This window comes from Nelumbo lutea, chromosome 3, assembly GCF_056320005.1.
Source record: "Nelumbo lutea isolate HS-2025 chromosome 3, American lotus-T2T, whole genome shotgun sequence".
Classification (NCBI taxonomy): Eukaryota; Viridiplantae; Streptophyta; class Magnoliopsida; order Proteales; family Nelumbonaceae; genus Nelumbo; species Nelumbo lutea.
In genome coordinates, this window is record NC_142686.1 from 107,072,005 (window position 1) to 107,094,033 (window position 22,029).

The 22,029-nt window shown below is 37.4% G+C and overlaps 1 protein-coding gene and 1 pseudogene across 2 annotated transcripts in view; one reads left to right on the top strand and one right to left on the bottom strand.

Annotated features, from left to right (window-relative positions):
• Positions 1-22,029, bottom strand: part of LOC148867438 (sucrose nonfermenting 4-like protein) — a 35,406-nt gene that overhangs the window by 2,942 nt on the left and 10,435 nt on the right. For both annotated transcript variants that reach the window (XM_088979123.1, XM_088979122.1), the window contains exons 7-11: positions 14,616-14,750; positions 12,824-12,968; positions 12,581-12,751; positions 1,075-1,138; positions 892-961 (exon numbers count right to left, since the gene is read on the bottom strand). In XM_088979123.1, coding sequence (XP_088835249.1) covers positions 892-961; positions 1,075-1,138; positions 12,581-12,751; positions 12,824-12,968; positions 14,616-14,750 — 585 coding nt within the window. The remainder of the gene's footprint in view (positions 1-891; positions 962-1,074; positions 1,139-12,580; positions 12,752-12,823; positions 12,969-14,615; positions 14,751-22,029) is intronic.
• On the top strand, positions 1,755-4,877 carry LOC148867439 (THO complex subunit 5B pseudogene; annotated as a pseudogene).

Below are 22,029 nucleotides of genomic sequence, written 5' to 3' on the forward strand. Positions count from 1 at the left end.
CTAAGCTGTCAGCTAGGGTGTTAGCCAATCTAGGGATCCACCTGAATGAGCAGTTCAGGCTGATTCCAATGGATTTGCCTTCCCTAACCAAAGCTCTAAGCCAACCATGTAGTGCTTCTTGGTTCCCTGATTCCAAAAAAGTACCTAATTATTTCCTCCACTTTCTCAGGGTCCGTTTGGTTCACAGTTGGAATTGGAATGGTCTATTCCCATAGTCTGTTTGGTTCAGACAGGAATGGGAATGAAAATTAAAGTCAGCAGGAATGGGATTTCATTCCCAAGAGGGGCAGGGAATGACCATTCCCTCAAATGGGGGAATACCACTCCAGCAGGAATGGGAATGGGATTCCGATTCTGCACAAGCAAACAGTTGGAACCGAAATAGCCCATTCCAATTCTGATTGCATACCCCTATTCCTGCAAACCAAACGGGTCCTCAATCATCTTAATTGGGTCACTTAACCAGGAAAAATGTGGAACAGGAGATGCAACAATATGGATTTGACAAAGGAAATTCAGTTCTTTTTACATGCAAATAGCATCTAAGAGAACCTCTACATCACCACATTCCAGAAAACCATAGACCTAATGGCTGACACCAAGGGGGATCCTTAGATGCTTAAGGAGCCAGTGCAAGGCCACACAACACATGGAAGTAGCATCTCATAAATTTAACATTGTCTGAAGAATGCCCTTCCTCTCATAGGCATGTAAAAAAGTCCGAGTCTAGATTCATAACCCTATAAAATGACTGCAATTGGCATGGCACAAGAAAATTATAATCTTCCTTTATGATTGATGACAATACTCCTTCACAATCTACCCACTTTCAAGATGAATCAAAGCAATTAAGATGGAGTAGACTGTAGAAAAGCAAGGTATTCCAAATACCTGATGGACAGTCATTTCATCAAGCTGGAACTGTGCATAAGCTCTATCTTTGGCCAAAGCAGTTATATCACTGTAAAGGAAATAAAGAAATATCGATTAATACAGAAGAATAGCTGAAGACTGAATCTAGAGCCTAGGCACAAAAGAAAAGGCAACATCTTATAAGTAGGAAAGAGAGATCACCTTCGAGAATATATATCTAGTAGTGAGTCATTATCATCAACTATTGGTATTGAACTAACTTGAGCTGCAAAGAGAAAAATACAGTGACATAAGAAAAGCAGAAACAGAAAAACTATGATAAGACACCCTGCTAAACAGTGATTTAAAAAGCGTGCCTAGGCGCACAGGCAAGGCACATTTTAGGGTAGGTGCCTCACCCATGTCCTAGCTCCTAGGCGCAGCACGTTCAAAAGGCGCACGCCTGGTGCGCCTAGGTGTGTGCCCGATGAACTTTAGCCTAGGAGTGCCCCTCTTGAAAATTTTACGCATTTTTGCTATTTCTGAACCTAGCCGTTGGGCCAAGGGCTCCACCCCGGACCCCTGTGCCACGCACCAAAGCTCCAAGAACCCCTATTTGCTAATGTTGTTCATTCATTCATCCTACTAAAATATCTTTTTAAAAAGCAATTAAAATCATAAAATCATTATTTTTTGTTTGAGAACTAAGAATTTAAAACCTTGACATGGACTTGTTTGGGCTTGCCTCAAGGGGCATGGCACAACGGTGGCTCATAGAATCAGGAACGTAATATGTTTTACATCACATTAGCTACTTGAAGTAATGCAATTGAAAAAAACAAAAAAAAAACTTAAGACCTTAACATGGACTTGTTTGGGCTTGCCTTGAGCGGCATGGCACAATGGTGGCTCATAGAATCAGGAATGTAATATGTTTTACATCACATTAGCTACTTGAAGTAATGCAATTGAGGGAAAAAAAAAAGAGAGAGAGAGAGATTGTGGGCATTACATGCTTAAAAATGTTGTATGTGTTTGATTTTATTTTTAAATTTTCATTTGAATATGCTTTACATGTTATGTTTGTGTATTTTAATTTTTGGTAATAGGTTTTTTAAAACATTAATCTTAAAATTTAAGTTATATTTCTTATTAATATTATGTTTAATATTCTTTTGCTTTTTTCGGCATTTTTTTGCTACATAGGTTACTGACAACAAATATTACTAGAATCAGCATGTTCCCCCCAATAGTATTATAACATAAGTTGGCAACAATATTTTAGGTGTTTAGTATCAATGTTATTGGCCACCTAATGGACACCGATTATCACTTTGAGCCAGCTTGAAATTCTTTCAAAGTTCAAACATGAAGTTAAATCTTAGTCTTCTATTGTATGATGCATTATTTGGTTGGTTTATTAGAATTGCTTGCACTTTCTATGAATTTAAATTTGCTTGAACTCACTCTATCATGTAGTTTTGATTATTTAGAACAAGATGATAATTTAGAAGGGTCTACCTATGCATCTTTTTTTATCATTAGAAAGAAATTTAGGAAGGCAAACGTCAAGATTAGAACAAGGTGGGAGTAATTTTCCACCCCAAGCAACAGCAGTTTACAATTTTTCCCAAAACATTTATCGTCTAATAGACCCTTGTTTAGCTAGTGTATCTACCATTCCATTTGTTGTTCTCAGACAGTTGAAAGAAACATTTAGTCCCCTTTGATGTTTTGAATCCCCCAAAACACATGTCTAAAGACCCAAGGGATTTGGGTGCTGCATCTTTTGTCCAAGAAATGACCACCTAAGAATCCCCTTCCACCTCTAGATTGTGGAATCCAAATTGCTTAGCAAACTTTAATCCATGTACTAAGCTGAGCACTTATACTGTCAGTGTGTCACCATGTTATGCACGCATTCCTCAGAAAGACGTACCGTCGCCACCGGGAGCAACAGGCACCTGACCCACCGCCAGCAGCAGCAGTGATTCAATGATTCTCATCCTACCCAGTTCGGCAACAGCAGCCTTATCTAGATTAGATTAGATCATCCTGCTTGTTCTTATCTTATTCTATTGCTCTTATCTTATCTTGTTAGTAGCTTATCAGATTAGGATTAGCTTATCTTGTTAGTAGCTTATCAGATTAGGATTAGCTTATCTTATCCTTAGCAAGATAGAACTGGAAGTCTCCCTATTCAGCAAGGAGACTCCCTTTGATTAGGACTCCTGTAATCTCCTATTTAAGGAGACCCCATTATTGAATGAGGATATCAAATTTCCAGACAAGAAAGAGAGTAAAAGGAGAGTTCGGTGATCTCTTGGACAAATCACCCTCTAGGACGCCAAGATAGGTTCAGCTAGGAAGGGGAGGAACAAGGGAAAACAAGAGCTTTTCCCCGTGGACCGACCAGTGACGCGATCCTATTCCTGGGCCCATAAGAACTTGGTATCAGAGCCAACCGTCATGGGAGATCTGGAGCAGCAATCATCCAGGGTCCACGAACTGGAGCATAGGCTCGTGAAAACTAGCGTGGAGGTTCGTGAGGTCAAAGACGATGTCCGGGAGCTGCAACGCTTGCTGGAATCGTATTTCTCTAACAAGGAGAGGAATCCAGAAGGGGTTGTAACCACAAACAGCCGCCGACCAGACTTGACAGAGTCGTCCGGCGAACAGCAGGTCGTCACCCCGGTAGCCGCAATCATCCCCAAGTACAGCAAGCTGGAATCCCCGTCGTACAACAGCAACGAAGACCCCTTAGGCTGGTTGTATCGCTGCGAGCAGTTTTTTCGGAATCAATGGACAGATGACCGAGATAAGGTAAATCGTTCTATATTGCTAGAAGAGGATCATGTTAAGGCAGAAACAGAACGAGCTAAGGCACCAGTAGATTTCACTACATTGCAGCTCCACAATTTGATGTATGAGAAAATTCAATTTGTGAAAGCCATAAAGGTGCGCAAAGATTTCAAGTCAAAGTATCTGGATATTGAACTTGTGCCTGAGGAAGAGTTTTTCAGTTCAGCCCCTAAAGATATTAAAGGATATGTACTATCAAAAGACAGTGCACATGACCTAATGCTAAGGGGGCTTAATTTTGAGCTTTTCCGGCGAAAAGAACTCTGCAAACTTCATGAGAAACTGGAGCAACACAAGAAAAGCCTTATGGAGACCATTGCACACCGAAAGAAGTTCCTTTCAAGTCTCTCGAAATCTCTGAAGAAAGCTAACTTGCCTGTCCAACACCAAGTAGGGGTTCTGCATACAAAGAAATTAAAGCAGCATGATTTAGCAGAATTACTGCCACCTCCACTCTATGTGATTTACTCACAATTGTTGGCTCAGAAGGAGGCATTTAGGGAGAGTATTGAATTGGAAATTATAGGAAGCATGAAGGATGCTCAAGCTTTTGCCCACCAGCAAGCAATTAAGGACAATGGTGTTTCTACAAATACAAAAATGAATAAGTTTGAGGATGATGCGCCTAATGAGGAAGAGGAGGGCCAAAGAAGGAGAAAGCGGCCAAAAAGGTTACTGGAAAAGAAAACCTTGACCAATCAGGAATTTATCGATCTCATCCTCTTAAAATCATCCTTCATATACATGATGATGAGGTTTCAAATCCCAAACCTGCAAAACTGGTTACTCTGAGGTTTGAATACTTATTGAAGTTGAATGTTGTATGTGTTGGGATTGATGGCTCTCAAGAAGGACCTCAGAACAACATCTTGTGCAACTTGTTTCCTGATGATACTGGTACTGAGCTTCCCCATCAGTCAGCTAAGCTCTTTGTTGGTGCTGCTGTTGAAGTCTTGGTAGAATGGTGTAATTTACCATCGGCCAAAGCCACATGGCTCCCATTGGCAGAGTTCCACGCCACATATCCAGAGTTCGAGCTTGAGGACAAGCTCGTAGTCCAGGAGGGGAGTAATGTTATGGATGCATTCCTCGGGAAGACGTATCGTCGCCACCGGCAGCAACAGGCACCTGACCCACCGCCAGCAGTAGCAGTGATTCAATGATTCTCATCCTACCTAGTTCGACAACAGTAGCCTTATCTAGATTAGATTAGATTAGATCATCTTACTTGTTCTTATCTTAATGTTCTTATCTTATTCTATTGCTCTTATCTTATCTTGTTAGTATCTTATCAAATTAGGATTAGCTTATCTTGTTAGTAGCTTATCAGATTAGGATTAGCTTATCTTATCCTTAGCAAGATAGAACTGGAAGTCTCCCTATTCAGCAAGGAGACTCCCTTTGATTAGGACTCTTGTAATCTCCTATTTAAGGAGACCCCATTATTGAATGAGGATATCAAATTTCCAGTCAAGAAAGAGAGTAAAAGGAGAGTTTGGTGATCTCTTGGACAAATCACCCTCTAGGACGCCAAGATAGGTTCAGCTAGAAAGGGGAGGAACAAGGGAAAACAGGAGCTTTTCCCCGTGGACCGACCCGTGACGCGATCCTATTCCTGGGCCCATAACACACCATACCCTGTAGATCCTGAGTACAAAGCTAGCACATTTCCATATGGATCTCAAAAGTCGCCTCCTAGCCTAGCCACACCATGATTACTTATAAAACTTTCCATCAAAGTTAAATAAAATTGGTAGTCGGGAGTTTCCAGTCCATAACTAGTCTTTCCTTTTCTTGAGTGAGCAGCTTTTATATAATTGGTAGTCGGGAGTGTGCAGCTTCTATTTTAATTATGTCAATGATTTCAGCCTCAGGCCTACTCCTTTCATTTAAAATTCCCCCATCTATTTCTTCCAAAATAGTCCATATCACAGCCGCCCTCATTGCTTCCTATAGTAATATTCAAGAAATTTGGATAAAAGAGGCCCACCACATCCTGAGGAGGATTCCTCACACCCAAAGATTGAACAAAGACACTCCCAAATAAAAAGCACAAAAGGACAGGATATAAAAATATGGGTAATAGTTTCACCAATGTCTTTCCAAACGGTACACATGTGAGGGTAGGGTAAAGGCACTTGTTTGGCCTTCTTTTCTACAGCACATCATAGGTGTTAATCTTTCCAAGGAAGACCTCCCAACAAAGGGCCTAAATTTTAGGAGGGATAGGCTTGCTCCAAATTTCTTTCACTGGGAAAGTTAACCCCCAATGTATTAGGCTGTATTAAAAAGTTGACTAAATATGGGTAAAAGAGCTAACCGGAGATATTGAACACACCCTACTGTCCTCCACACTTTGATCCAAAAAAAAAACATTGAATCAAGTCTGACCAAAAGAAGGATGAGGGATTCACATTCAACTTCCCCAAGACCTCTTCTAAATCCAAACTCCCAACTTAAACCTGAAGCAATGAAAACCACAAACTTAGATATGGATTCAGATGTAGTTGGAAAGTGCATAAATCATAGGAAATTGGATTTTTTTGATAATTGAAGAAGTATTAATTCAATAATCAAAAGATAGGACTGTTACAAGCATCCCATAGTAAGGCACGAGATGCAGTCTTACTCTAAAACAAAGGCTAAAAATACATCCATTAAGAAACAGAGAAAAGTCTATTACACCAGAACAGAGGTCTTCTCACCCATTGGCATCTCACATTCATAGGTCTTGTTAGCCAACTGCCTTTCTTTGTAATATCACTAGAAACCCAAGCAGCCAAGTCGGGAGCCAACAACCATCCAATAACCACCTTAGAGTCACCTTCAATTATTAGATTTTCCAAAGTAAGTTGACTAGCTAGTCAAACCCCTTGTAAGACTGCCATTAATTCAGCCCTTTTAAAGGTGCCTCTACCCACAAATCTCGAGAACAAAACTAAGATATTGCCATCCTTATCTCTTAGAACCCCTCCAATACCAAACAAACGAGGGTTACCTTGATTATTTCATCAAAGTTTAATTTGATAAAACCTTCAGGCAGATGAGACCAATCTATAATGATACTCCTCTTGCAAGAGGAGCTACTAGACACTTCTGTCCAACTTCTCCACAAGTCATCAAAGGAGTAGGACTGGAAAGAAGTTGTAGTCTATAACCAGTGTATTGTCCTAGTCAAACTACAATCCTTAACCTTTGTCAAAGTTCCTTACTTATCATGAAAAATCCTTGCATTCCTTTCCTCCCAAAGTGTCCACAAAGAAGCTGATCTAATGCATTTTTACCATTACCCTCCCTCTTTTTGTACGCCAAGCAAAAGTTGAGGACTCAAGCAATAATCTTGCTTCTAATGACAGATTCCACCTACACCCAAAAAGATAAAAATCCCAATTCCAAATAGCCACAGCAAAGGAGCAGGAAATTAGTAAATAATAGTAGTCTTCACCAGTTGATTTGCAAAGAAACACACTAGATCAGAGACAAACACATAAAAAGTCCCTTCCTCTACACATTATCTAAAGTAGTAATTTTCCCATGAAAAGCTCCCCAACAAAAAACAGAAACCTTAGGGGGGATAGGCCTATGCCAAACTTCATTTACTGGAAAACCCAAGGAGGTTGGGTTAGAAAAAAGGGACTTGATGAAGGAAGCAACTGAAAAAGAACCGTTCAGAGAGGGAGACCAAACTCTTCCATCTGATTTAGAAGATTCTAGACAAACATCACCAAGAGTAAGTAGAAGATCTAAAACACTAACAAGCTCATCATCTTTTAATCCTCTCTGGAATAGAGACAGTTTCTTTTTTTGTAAAGAGAAATAAAGTATAGGGAGGGAGAACGATCCTTTAGAGCTCAACTGCCCACCCAAACATCATCCTAAAACAATACTAAATTTCCAAAGCAAACACCAGACCTTATGAAGTTGTGAAACTAAGGATAATAGCAATAGTTTTCCAAGGAAAAGCCAAAGTAGCCTGTTGAGATACACCAGCATCCCAGGTCCCAGCCATTATTTGAACGACCATAAATACTATCAAGTACCTGCCATAACACCTCTCCCCCCCCCCTCTCCCAATGGCCACCTCCATAACCATTTCTCCAACAAGGCCACATTTTTGCAAGTTAGATTCCCAAATCCAAGTCCACCCTCCTCTTTAGGTTGACAAACAACCTCCCACTTTATCAAGTGATCCCTGATCCCCGACTCACATAGGAAATTTTTCAACAACTTCCCTAGAAGTGATTTTGAAGACAGAGAAAATACATTGGTAAGTTAGCTAGTGTGGCTTTAATCAAGGTAACTCCCTCCCACAAAGATGTAGTTCTTTTTCCATGTTGCCAACCTTTTTTCAAATTTTGTGAGTACCAAAATCCAAAAGTGACTCTCCTTTGGATTTGCGAATACCCTAATAACTTCCACCCTATCAACTTTTGAGATTAGGTGACTAAACACATCAGCTACCAGGGTAAAAAGGAAGGGAGGGAGTGTGTCACCTTGTGTCAAACCTCTACACGTTTGAAAAAAAAAATCCTTGCCCACACCATTGACCAGAACTGAGTAATGACAAGAATTTAAGCACCCCAAGATCCAATCACACCATCTATCCCCGAAACCACAAAACTCAAGCAACTCTAGGAGAAAGAATCAATCCAGTAGGCCATAGTCTTTTTCTAAGTCAAGCTTACACACAAATCCCTGACAACCAAATCTCCTCATATCCTCCATGCACCCATTAGCAATAAGGATATGATTATAAATTTGTTTTCCTTGCACAAACACTCCTTGAGCTTGACTATTTAAATTGGGAAGCACCTTTCTAAACCTCAAGGACAATACCTTAGCCAAAACTTTTTAGATACTAGTCACCAAACTAATGGGCCTAAATCCTTAGGTTGTGTGGCTTCAAATTTCTTAGGGATGAGCACTAAGAAGGTAGCATTGACCCCTACACTAACTCTATGCCAATCTACAAACTCAATGGTTTTCAAAACCGGACCGGACTGGAAAAACCAAGAACCGGTCACCTAACCGGTTCCGTTTTACCCCAGAACTGTCTTTTTGGCCAAAAACCATTGATTTGGTCAGCAAATCGTTGACCCGAGAGATCAAATTGTTCGAACCGTCCAACGGTTTTTGTCCGCCTTTATTATTTTTTTCTTTTGTCAAAATGGGTCATCCGTTCGGTTCGAACAATCAGACCATTCGACCCGAGAACCGAACCCCTTAACGGTTCGTTGTCCGATTCGGTTTTAAAAACCTTGGCAAACTCTAAAAAGACCTCAAGCAGATAATCTTTAATCACATCCCAACAATCTTGGTATTAGGCCATCGTGAAACCATTTGGATCTAGAGCTTTAGATTTGTCCATTGAGAAAACTGCTTTTTATCTCTTCTTTCTCAAAACTTCTCTCAAGCCATCAAGAACTTTCTTCATCCGACCTTGACCACTCCGGATCTTCCAGCCTTTGCCTAGAGTTCAAGGATCGTCTAAAGCAAGAGTTGAAGTGTTACACAAAGATTCTAGCTATCTCCACTTGAAGTGAACTCTTCCCCATTGACCTCTAACTTACCCACAAAGTTCTTCCTCCTTCCATTGGCCAAGACGTGGAAGTACTTAGTGTACCCATCCCTTTCCTTAATCCACTTATGTCTACTATTTTTGCCGCCATGAAAACTCATCTCTTAATAGAACTTCTTCCAATTCTTCTTGAGTTTCCAGCACACCTCTCGCTCTAACTCACCCATTGATCTATGGGCTTCCTTCCCATCAAGTTCCTCAATTTAGGTCTCTTATTCTTCCACCCCGCGGCCCTCCTTCCACAATTGCACTTCAATGGAGGTCACCATCCAAACAAGGTAAGAAAGTCCATCTATTACTTAGTTTACTACCACTACCCTTCTTGGGATATCATCAGGTTTAACTCCATTTAACTTGAGAGCTATAGAGTGGAGATCGTAATTGAAGACTCAATCTAATCTAGCAAATACAAATCGAAGCTCTTGATTGTAACACATCATCCCTCCAAAGGTGGAATGGCAGACCTAGAAAAAGAACAATAACACCGTCCTCAATACTATGGTTTTTAGTGATTGAAAGAGGAACCCACTTTGAAACTGTGAAGGCACCTGCCTCCAACTAAAAACTTAACGCCATGGCTTCAACTTTAATTTCATCCACTTCAAGCAAAGCCTTACACTTATTAAAAGGGGTAATAACAATTGATTCTTTCAACTTTAACTCTCACAAGATCACCTCTACCAATCTTCTGGTTTTGCTGATTTCTTGACCACAAACTTTCTTCCCTATTCCTCCTTTCCACCATTTGTTATCAATTTGAAGTTTCCTCTTCCTTCTCTACAACCACCAGACTTTGCTCCTTCCCTACTAGTGTTTCAATCTTTTCCAATTGGAGTAGGAAATCACCGAGCAACCCTGCAACTTGCTTCCAACCTTGACCCTTTCTTCCTTCATGGAAGCACCCTAGCTGCATCCTTCCCAAAAACGTTCCTGAAGTGCAATAAACAAACCTTTGGCATTCATTTTACATTACACCCCGTACCTTCTTCTTCCTTCTAAACTAAGCGCCCTATAGTTTGTTTGCTTACCTTTGAAGCTTGCTCCCATCACAAACTCCTTAAGCCATTCTATCACTTCAAGTCCCACCAGCAAGACAGTAGCCTTCTTTACCTCCTGGATCTTCATGCTCAGCAACCCTTTGATCCTCATCTCTTCAAAAAAAAAAGTCCTTAGCTTCAACTTTCAGAACTTTCTTCCATCTTGCTTTGCTTCCACGAACCTCTCCATTTAATGATAGATATTTCCACCAACATGAACATTTTAAACCTTCCTTCCACCGCCTCACCCCAAGTGCCTTCGAAGGCTCCCCCAAACCCCCTTGAGTTGTTCAAATTTACTCTGTAAGTGCGAACAATTGGGATTATCTGCCAATTTTCAATGCTAGCTTCAAAGGTGATAGAATAACAACCAAATCAAACCTAAACCTAAATATAATGATTGTAACTAGCCTATCAAGCACAGAAAGAGCCCATTAAACTTCCTTCATATCAAACAAGCATTCCAATTGTAAAAATAAATATAAACCTTTTTTAATCCCTCCTTTGATGTATAAAGGGCAAAACATGGATTCATTGTATATAGTTCTGTTTATTAACCATAGTCATCATATACAAGTTCAAATGGCCCTTTTCCTGATTATTTAGTATATACTACCTCACATAACTATCAAAAGAAATAAACAGAAAAAACATCACTCTGGTAAGATTCATCAAGCCATGAACTCGTTGCTATACAAGTAGAGAATATGACTTCACAATAACAAACATCATTCACACTATTCTCAAAAGGAGTGTGTTCAATGAAAAATAATTGATTATCTCCTCGTTGTTGTACCCTCTACAAGGCTAACAGTGAGAATTGTAATCATTTATTTAATACCTGTTCCTTTGTTATAGGATTTTGGGAATGGCTTTACTCTCTATTTGGGTGCAAGTGGACTCCTCCGAATAATGTCAAAAGATCTCTTTGCCACAACAGCATTTCCTAGTCCAACAAAAAAAAGGAAAACATATGTGGAGGTGGGGTAGAGCAGCAATTTGCTGGCCAGTGTGGAAAGAAAGGAACGCAAGAATTTTTAAGGAAAAGGAAAGAAGAAAGGAAGCTTTAATTGAAACTATTTTGATTAGAGTGGCTCTCTAGCTTAAATCCATGGATGCTTTCTCACATATGTTCTTCGATGATATCATTAAAAATTGGAAGGAGGTGGCGGACTCAACTTCTAATAAGCAAGTTATCAGTTCTGTTTGGTCACCATCAGAAAGAGGATTTATCACATTAAACTTTGATTGAACTAGTTTGGGCAATCTGACTTTGTCTAGAATTGGAGGGGTTCTCGGGGATAACAAAGATAAGGTTATTGCTTTATTTTTGGGCCCAGCTGGTGAGGGAGACTCTTTAAGGGCTGAAGTAATGGCTTTGATGGGAGGGGTACTACAGAGGGCAGGATTCCAAAAGGGTTGTGATGTGGCTGCAGAGAGAGGAAGCTTTTTTTCTTTTTTTGAAGAGTAAGTGCAAATTCATTAATCAAAAAAAAGTGAGTTACAATCCATAAGTGACAAGATGGAACCTCACTAGACACATCAAAACAAACTCTAACTAAGAACAAAAACTAATCCATATTACAGCAACTGAATTTCAAGATCAATCATTCTCCCCCATCTCTGATCTACTGATTAGATTAAAATCTGGTAGCACCCAAACCCAATTCGCTACTAGTTCCCAACCAGAGCCACTAGTGTTTCAGTGTTACAGAGAGAAGAAGCTAGGATGTGGAGGTACAACATAACAACAATGAGAAGAAGAAATTTTCATGGATTACTAGGAATATGAACTTTAGGTTTCAATGGGTGAAAAGAACTGCAAACTCTATGACTGACGCTCTAGCCAAACAAAGAGTGGAGAGAAATCGATTATTTTGAGCACAGTTGTAATCTCTTGTTTTTACTAAGAGGGGAAAGACAAGAGAGCTTATCTCTCACTGTCTTCTCTGTCTTGTACTCCTACTCTTATACTTGAATGAAAATTACAGTTATTGATCAAAGAAAAATGAAAAAACAACTAGTCCTTAATTCTTTTAAAGCATAAAAAATGTACACAGAAAAACCAAAAAAACATTGTTGTATAACTTGAAGTGAAGCACCATAAACCCAACTGGTAGTAAGGTGTTTGATGAAAAGACACAAGTATATGAGACATGAAACAGAATTCAGCGCATTAAACTCCAAGAATTTAACAAATTAATAACCATAAGCATAGGTAAAAAAAAAAAAAAGAAAAAGAGAAAGCTACCTTGAATTAATAGAGATAATGCAGCACTAAGAGATGCATTTGGTCTCAACATTGCTAATGGCCGTCTTGATTCCCCAATTTTTGGAACCCATGTACCCAAAGGAATTGAACAAATAGGCTGTTGCAGGATTGGCAAGGAGCTGGAAGAGTATCTAAAATGCCTGCAAATACCTGCAAATTACAAGTTTTAAGTCAGCAATAGAGCATTCCTCATCAATTAGTAAACCAAAAAATAAAACTTACATTTCAGTATTCCTGACAAGGAAGCAAGATGCAATAGTTGTGGAAATGAACCATCCTGAGAAGTAGAATGGATAATAGGAACTGTTGCCACCTCATTTCTTAGAAGTTTCAAGGCAACATCTTTTAAAGAATCATATGGTCCAGCCTGTACATACATAAACATGCCAGAAGAACTTTGAATATTCCATTGAAAATACCACATGTTCATATTCCAGAAATAGAACATAGCTAATGAATTTTACAGAAAATGAGCAAAGAAAATTTCTCCAACATTTCATATTTTACTAACTTGGCATTCAGTTGGAATATCATAATCATCTAACATACCTCGCTTAAGCAGGAATTGTTGTAAAAGTCCTTCCCTATATTCCACTATATCTAAAGACCACATTCAGCTGAAATATCATTGTCATCTGCCATATCCCATTTAAGCAGGATTCAAGTCCCCGTGTTTCACTATATCTAAAGACCATCCTCTGTTAACATAGTATCAGAAGTTTGCTCTCTTCTCGATACCTGAATCAACTATCAAGCTTCATCTATTGCATTTTACCTTTAGAACCTTCAATTTGCATCAAGTCACTCAGAGGTGTATCCATTTTCTCTGCCTCACCCCTCAGGGGTGAACCCATTGGTGTAGGGAGAGCTGTTAGGGATCATTGTGGCATCATAATTCTTAGCTTCTCAGCTTAGCTGGCTGAAATGTTGGGTCTAATTCAAGGGTTAAAACTGATGGTGCTGCATGGAAATAAAACATAGTTTTCAAGGCGGCAGGATTTTTTTAAGTAAAAATCACATATCCTAGGTTAGTTCCCTAGGTTCCATAACCAACTTTCTTTAATAATCATCCATAATTTTCATAAGAAAATTATAAACTTCATGTTTAAGTCTAGAAAATCAACATATTTATGAGAAGAAAGGAAAGAAAATTCAAAAAATATAGGGGCTGAACCCCTATTTTTGTTATAGGAAAAGAAGAAAAGAAAAGGTGGAAGAAGAAGAAGAAGATGTGGAAGAAGAAATGTGTTGATTAGACAAAATTTTAAGTTCTTCCCTTACTTATTGGTTCAGATTTTGAAGTCATTGAGGGTTCAATACAGCAGTTAGGAATGTTTGTGTTGATTAAACCCTACCAAATAAGAAAATAATAAAAACAAATTAGTTTGTAAACACAAAAAATGAATGTTTTTCTTTAATAATGTCTATTTTATAATTATAATCTCAAAATAAATAACAATATAAAAAAAGTATTTTATTACACAGTATGCAAAACTGCTTGGCCACTGGGCGAGGCGAGCCTCCAAGGGTGCCTTGTCGCCTTGACAACTATGGAATGGAGGATGTGGAAGTTGAGGGAGATTGTCAAACTATTATCTGTTGGATGAGGGAACAAGGCGTTGTAATCCATAAAAACTTGATTTCATTTTTTCTGTTTTGAGGATCCATTTGTGGAGAGTTATTATGTACTCTTTGGCCTGCTGCCCACCTTGGTGAGCAGAAAGGTGGTTTCTTATTAATGACATACATTCAATTATTCATCAACACAGACACAACTAAGAGAAAGTATTTGCTCTTAGTGAAATGTATAAAATCACAAAAACCATTGTGAGGTTACACCACCAATTTTTGGTGATCATAAAATTTATGCATACTTATTAAAATTTATGTAAAAAATGAAATTGCTTAAGCCTAGAATAAAATCAATTTTAAGTTCCATTGTCTTGCTCCAGTGAAAACCATATGAATAATAAAGAATGCGGGATTAATACCACATCAAGGCTTAAGCACTCACATGGATTAGACGCCTTGGTAATGCTCTCCCATGCCCATCAACCTGTCTATCAAGAAACATCTTTCCTTCTTTCCAAGCAGATATAGTGTGTGTCTCAAGTTCTTCCTCGGTCAGATTCGATCCATGACTTCCAAGCTGCAATTGAAAAGGTTACATAGCACTACACATCAAGGACTTTGACCTTCTGAATGGCACACAATGAAAATAGTAAAGAGGCAATATAAAGGACAAAAATAATCTATATAACAAAGAATAAAAAGAATGCTATTTTCAGAAAAAACAACAACCAAAATATTCAAGCATCTTCCAAGAATATTAGCCCATCTGACATGTAAAACGAGCAAACATAAAAGTGATTCACAAAGAAACATCAGGAAGTTAAAACCTGCTCATGCATTCAAAACAAGAAGCAAAAAGAGGGGCAGGGAGGGAAGCCCCTGCCTCTCTCTCTCTCTCTGTGGCATGGTATCAGAGCAAGCCACGATCTGATTTGCATAAAGCTTCTTTTTTATTAGTGTTCTCTCTGTCCATTTTGGGCCTCCCAAACAGTATTTGGGAAGCCTTCGAGTGCCCTTGAATCCCTTTTCAAGGGCTGCTTTGATCACAACTATACAGACCAATTCTCTGGACTGTTGTGCCATCAGATTGGCCTGAATCTTTAGATCTGGTGTTGCCTAGAGGAGAACGATTGATGCTCTTTGGTTTGGTTTGGATCGGTTTTGATCTAGAAGGGTTTCGATCTACTTCTGGGTTCAGCAGACTATCACAATTTCCTTTTCTAAACATCTATTGAAAGGTACTTCTCTCTATCTCTCTACCTTCTGACTTGAAGTCTATCTACTATTTTGGAAGTGTGCACTGCTGTTCTTTGTCCTTTTTAATGGTGTCAGAAAGAATGAATGTTCTCCCTATCAAGTTCAATGGTATGAAATATGCTTTGTGTAAGTTTAACTTTCAATTCCATGTTAAGGCAAAGGGACTTTGGGGATACTTGGATGGATCTGTACAGTAGCTAAACCTGATGATTCAAATATTAAGGCTCTTAATCAATGGAAAATTGATAATGCAAAAAAATTGCATCATGGATCCTAGGATCAGTTGAAACTGATATTGCAATTTCTATGAGCAAGGTTCAAAGTATCAGAGGAAGGCAGTTTTAAGATACATGTCGAGATACGCTTTGAATACGAATGCATATCGGAGAAAAATTAAGATACGCATAGGAACACTATAAAAACTTCAATATAACATAAAAATACATTAATAACACTAAATATAAGGCTTTAATAAGATATATACATTAAATTAATATATTTTAATAGAATTTATGAGGAACCGCATCATACTCAAGTACTCAACATATGTGAACATCTAAACAATGTTTACTAAAATTATAATTATATCAATATTTAAAAACTCAATTCAACACAAAATATTAATATCTAAAATTAAAGAAAAAACATTTAGTAATAGAAGTGTAAAACATACCTTCATTTTTTAATTCTAAAGTTGATGGATCAGCCATATATTAAGAATATATTCAGTCCTTAGAGTTAGGGCTATATCATAACAAAATGTAATTAAATATTATTTATTATAAATTCTGAAAATTACAAAAAAAATTCAAAAAAAAATATATTTGAATAATAAATGTCAAATGAACTATGGATATTCAGTGTTTATAGATTAAGAATATATTAAGAATATATTCAGTGTTTATGGACAAGTCATAATAAAAAATAATTAATTAATTTCTATTTTTAATTCTGAAAATTACAAAAAAAAATCATATTTGAATGATAAATGTCAAATGATCTATGGATATGATAGATCAGCCATATATTAAGAATACATTCAGTATTTATGGATAAATCATAATACAAATAATTAATTAATATTTATTTTTAATTCTGAAAATGAAAAAAATCAAAAAAAAAAAACATATTTGAATGATAAATGTCAAATGATCTATGGATATGATAGATCAGCCATATATTAAGAATATATTCAGTGGTTTATGGACAAGTCATAATAAAAAATAATTAATTAATTTCTATTTTTAATTCTGAAAATTACAAAACAAAATCATATAAATGTCAAATGATCTATGGACAAGATAGATCAGCCATATATTAAGAATATATTCATTGTTTATGGACAAATCATAATAAAAAATAATTAATTAATATTTATTATTAATTCGGAAAATTACAAAATAAAAATAAAAAAAAATCATATTTGAATGATAAATGTAAAATGATCTATGAATATGATAGATCAGCCATATATTAAGAATATATTCAGTGTTTATGGACAAATCATAATAAAAAATAATTAATTAATATTTATTTTTAATTCTGAAAATTACAAAAAAACATATTTGAATGATAAATGTAAAATGATCTATGGATATGATAGATCAGCCATATATTAAGAATATATTCAGTGTTAATGGACAAATCATAATAAAAAATAATTAATTAATATTTATTTTTAATTCTGAAAATTACAAAAAAAATTCAAAAAATAATATATTTAAAGAATAAATGCCAAAATTACAAATGATCTATGGATATGATAGATCAGCCATTGATCTACAATACATTCAATCATTATGGACAAATAAAAAGTAATTAATTAATATTTATTTTTTATTTCCGAAAATTACAAAAATTTAAAAAAACAAAAATTACATAGAAAATTTCAAATCTTACATGGATATGGTAGATCATCCATAGGTTTCTAACATATTAAGCGCTTATATTCAAATAAAAAAACAAACATTTTTTTTATTTTTTCTTTATTTTTATTTTTCCATATTTATTCATAAAAATCCATAGATCTACACATATAATAAAAAAAATTGTGATTTTTGACATGGGAAATGTAGATCAGGTAAGTTTAGAGCACTTCCAAAAATTCAACCAAGAAAGAAATAACAAATCAAAGAGACTAAATGAAAAAAAAAATGAAAAACTCACTTTTTTCGCAATACTTTCCAAAACTTCAAAAATCTTCCCAAATCTTCAAGTTTGATGCGTTTTTGTTGTTTTTTTTTTTTTTGTAGATCTAGCAGTCTAGGTAAGTATGTGAGAGGTTTGGGAGGGAGAGAAGGCTTTTCTAAGGAGAAAGAAGCCTTCTTTCTCTAGTTCGAAGATTTTAAACTCTGCCTGTTTCGTTTTGGGTGCGTATCGGTCGATATGCCCCCTGTATTGGTAGCGTATCAACCAATATGGCACCGAAATGGGCGATATGATGTCGATACGGAAGAAAAGAGACGCAACTCTCGATTTCCTACCGTATCCAATATCTTACTTTGAAAGATACGATATGATACGCCCTGTATCAAGCGTATCGTATCAAAATTTTAAACCTTGTGTATGAAGGGATACCGAACTGCATGTGAGATGTACGAGTACCTTGAGAAAATATGTCAACAAACAAACACCTCTAGACAGTACCAAATAGAAGTTGATATATTTTCATATCATCAAGCAAAAAGGGAAGTCCAGGAATACCAAGCAGGATTTATTAATCTATGGATGGAGTATGAGCTAGTGGGAAAGGATCCCTTAGATTGTTGTGTTAAGTTTATGAAAGAGCACTTTGATAGAAGGAAGATCATGCATTTCCTTAGAGGTGTAAATCAGGTCGTGCTAGGCCGGCACAGCACGGCCCGCCTGCGGCTCGTGCAAAGTGCGAGTCGTGTCGTACCGACCCGCGGGCCGAGCCAGATCGTGCTTTCCCTCCCCTGGGATACTTTGGAGGGTCGGTCCGACACGGCCCACAGCCTAAGACCATGCGGGCCCATGTCGGGCAATGGGTCAAGCTAGTCTATAGGCCAAGCCTTGGGCAAGGTCAGGCCACGAACCAAGCCAAGCCTTTTTTTATTTTGAAAAAATTAACGAAATTTTTAACATAAATTAAAAAATAGACAAAAATTTAAAAAATATCTATTTTATTTTATATGAATTTTGATGTATACAACTATTCATATATGCAATAATAAAATGAAATAATATAACAAATTTGAGAATAAAACTTTATATATATTAATACATTATATAATATAACATACATATTATAATATATATAAAATTATATATGGGATGGCCTATAGGCTGAGCTGGGCTAGCACAAGGACCTGAAACCTCAAGTCCATCATGTCGGGCGATGGCAAGGAGCGGGTGGCACGGCCCAATTTACACATCTACATTTCCTAATGCATCTCAAACCTGAATTTGAAGTTGTCATATCCAATATTCTTAGTCGAGGGACTCTTCCTGATCTAAATATCATCCCTGGGGAAATCATGAGAGCAAAAACCAAGTTTGTTACACGACTACTCTTGATGGAAGGATTCAAATATAGATATTGTTTTTCTTGCAACAAAACCTAAGGAGAAGAAGGATTTTTCCCGAGTACAATGCTATGAATGCAAGGAGTGAGCGTGTTGACTCACACTACAAGAAGAAGAACACATGTACTTATTGCAAACAGTCCGAACATATCATTATAGAATGTCCCACTCAAACCCAAAAAAGAGGTGGGTCAAATCATAAAAAAGTAACCTATGAGGCCTAACAGACTTCCATAGAGAGTTCAGATGCCTCCTCTTCTATTGCTTTAGTGGCTGGACAGAATGATACTTCTAGTGGTATGTCTAAAGAAAGGTTTCGGCAGCTCATGTTCTCAATCACCTCTTCCACCTTTTCTGCTATTGGTCTGTCTGGTAAATCTCCTACCTACTACCCTTCATCAAATCATCTTTGAACTATTGACTCTAGCGCCTCTAACCACATGACGGGAGCCACTTTTGGTCATTATCCCAAACCCCATCTCCCTAATAAACACATTGTTACTGCAAATGTTGAAAAATTAGATATACTTAGTTGTGGTGATTTACATTTATCTACCTTTAAGTCTTCCTCTTTTCACCTACCCAAAACCTTATTTGTACCCAAGTTAACTACTAATTTGATTTTTGTTAGCCAACTTGTAAAAGATGGTAACACTATCTTGTTTTCCTCTAATGGTTGTTTGATACAGGACCAGCAAACTGGGAGGTAAAGGGGAAGGGCCTTAGATGGGGTCAGCTATTTACTCTGGAGTTTGAGAAGAAGAAGGTCGATTCTATTTTTACTTCTTGCTTGCTTTCTACTACTACTGGTTTTGAGTCTTTTAATTATAATAATGATTGGAACTTGTGGCATAAATGCCTTAGTCACCCTTTCTCTAAGAAACTTGATAAGTTGTTTGCTTCTAGCAGTTTACCAATTTCTATTGCTACTTTTAAAAATGTTAATAAATCATGCATTACTTGTGGTTTATGCAAGAGCTATATTTTACCATTCATCAAAAAAAGAGCCATATCTTACCATTTCTTGCTCATTCAAAGCATCCTACAGTTCCTTTTTATTTAATGCATAGTGATGTATGGCCGTCTACAGTTATTTCTAGATTGGGATGCAAATATTTTGTAACTTTTATTGATGATTGCACTTTGTTTACTTTCTTTACAAGAAATCAGAAGTTTATTCTGCATTCAAAATTTCAAACAATGTTAGGCTTATGTTGCTACCCAGTTTGATGCCAAGATATGTGTACTACAGTCTGATTCAGGGGGAGAGTACTTTGACGGAGATTTTCAAACCTACTTGAAACAACAAGGAATTCAATCCAAAAAACACTTTGAATGTTGTCAGAACCCTCTTGGTTTTGGGTGCAGGCAACCAATATTGTTGTGTATCTCATAAACTATCTTCCTTCAATTGTCCTAAACAACACTTCACCTTTTCAGCCCCTCTTTCACAAACCTCCAACCATATCTATGCTCAGAGTTTTTGGTTGTCTGGTTTGTTCACCTTCCACCCCATGAACACACACAGCTAACTGCACAACCAGCTTTGTGGTGTACAGCCCTAATCACAAGGAATTTCTTTGTTATGATCCTTCAACTCGCTGCATTCGGATTTCTCGTAATGTAATTTTTCTTGAGAATGTGTCTTTCTTTGAACATGTTAAATTCCCTGCTTCATCTACCTCTTTGTTGCACAGCTTTGATTCTACAGATATTCCAAGTGCACCAACATCACCTATGCAGCAACTTTAGACTTACTTCAGGAGGCAACAGTCTACACCAATCTCAATGCCCCTCTCCTCTCTACCGCCAGCTACTGATCCAATCACTCCATCTATCCCTGTGTAAGTTCATCTGAACCTCCACCTGAACCCATTGCACCCACTTTGCACCATTCCTCTAGAATTTTCGCCCACCTGATCACTATGGTTTTTCACCAAACCATAGCTCTTTTTCTGTTGTTTTATCCACCACAGACATTCTCAGGCCTTACCAACAAGTTGTAGCAATTCCACACTTTAAGGATACCATGGACTCTAAGATCCAAGCCTTTCTTGATAATGACACCTAGGACCTGGTTAAAACTCCACCTAAAGCCTCTCTCATTGTGAGTCATTGGGTTTACTCGGTGAAATTGAAGTTTGATGGAAGCCTAGATAGGTACAACGATAGGCTTGTTACACAAGGTTATAAACAAGAGTATGGGCTAGATTATGAGGAGACTGCTCCTATAGCAAAAATGACCATTGTACGACTCTTGTTCGCTAAATCTGTTGCAAAACAGTGGACAATTGATCAGATGGACGTAAAGAATGCATTCCTACATGAGGAATTGAAGGAGATATTGTATATGAAGCCTCCTCCTAGATATTGCACAGATCCACAACTTGTTTACCGCCTAAACAAGTCCATGTGTGGTCTCAAACAAGCTCTTAGAGCCTGGTTTGAGAGATTCAGATCTGTTATCACTAATGCCAGCTTTATCCAAAGCTCTTCAGATCATTCTCTCTTTAACTTACACCGGGAGCAGGGGTGGCAGTCCTACTTCTCTATGTTGACGATATACTCAATATGGGGAATGATGTAGGAGTTGTTGATTTGAAACAACTATTCAGTGAATCTTTCAAGATGAAGTACTTGGGTCCTCTAATTTATTTTTTGGGGCTTTAAGTAAGCTGTAATTCTCAGGATTACTTTGTCAACCAACATAAATATGCGGCTGATCTTGTTAGAATAGCCAAACTCAGTGATTCCAAGATGGTTGATACTACATTGGAACTAAATCTAAAATTTAGTAAGGATGATGGTTCTCCCCTTAAAGACCCTACTCTCCATCATCAACTAGTAGGCAATCTAATCCATCTTACCATGACTCAGTCATATATATTTTATGCAGTCCAACTTGTGAGCTAATTTGTGTCATCACCAAGAAAACCACATTTGTTTGCAGTCCATCGGATTATTAGGTATGTGAGGGGGACTTTATCTCACGGCATATTCTTCTCCTCTCCATCCTACATTAGCCTCATTGCCTATGAGGATTCTGATAGGACT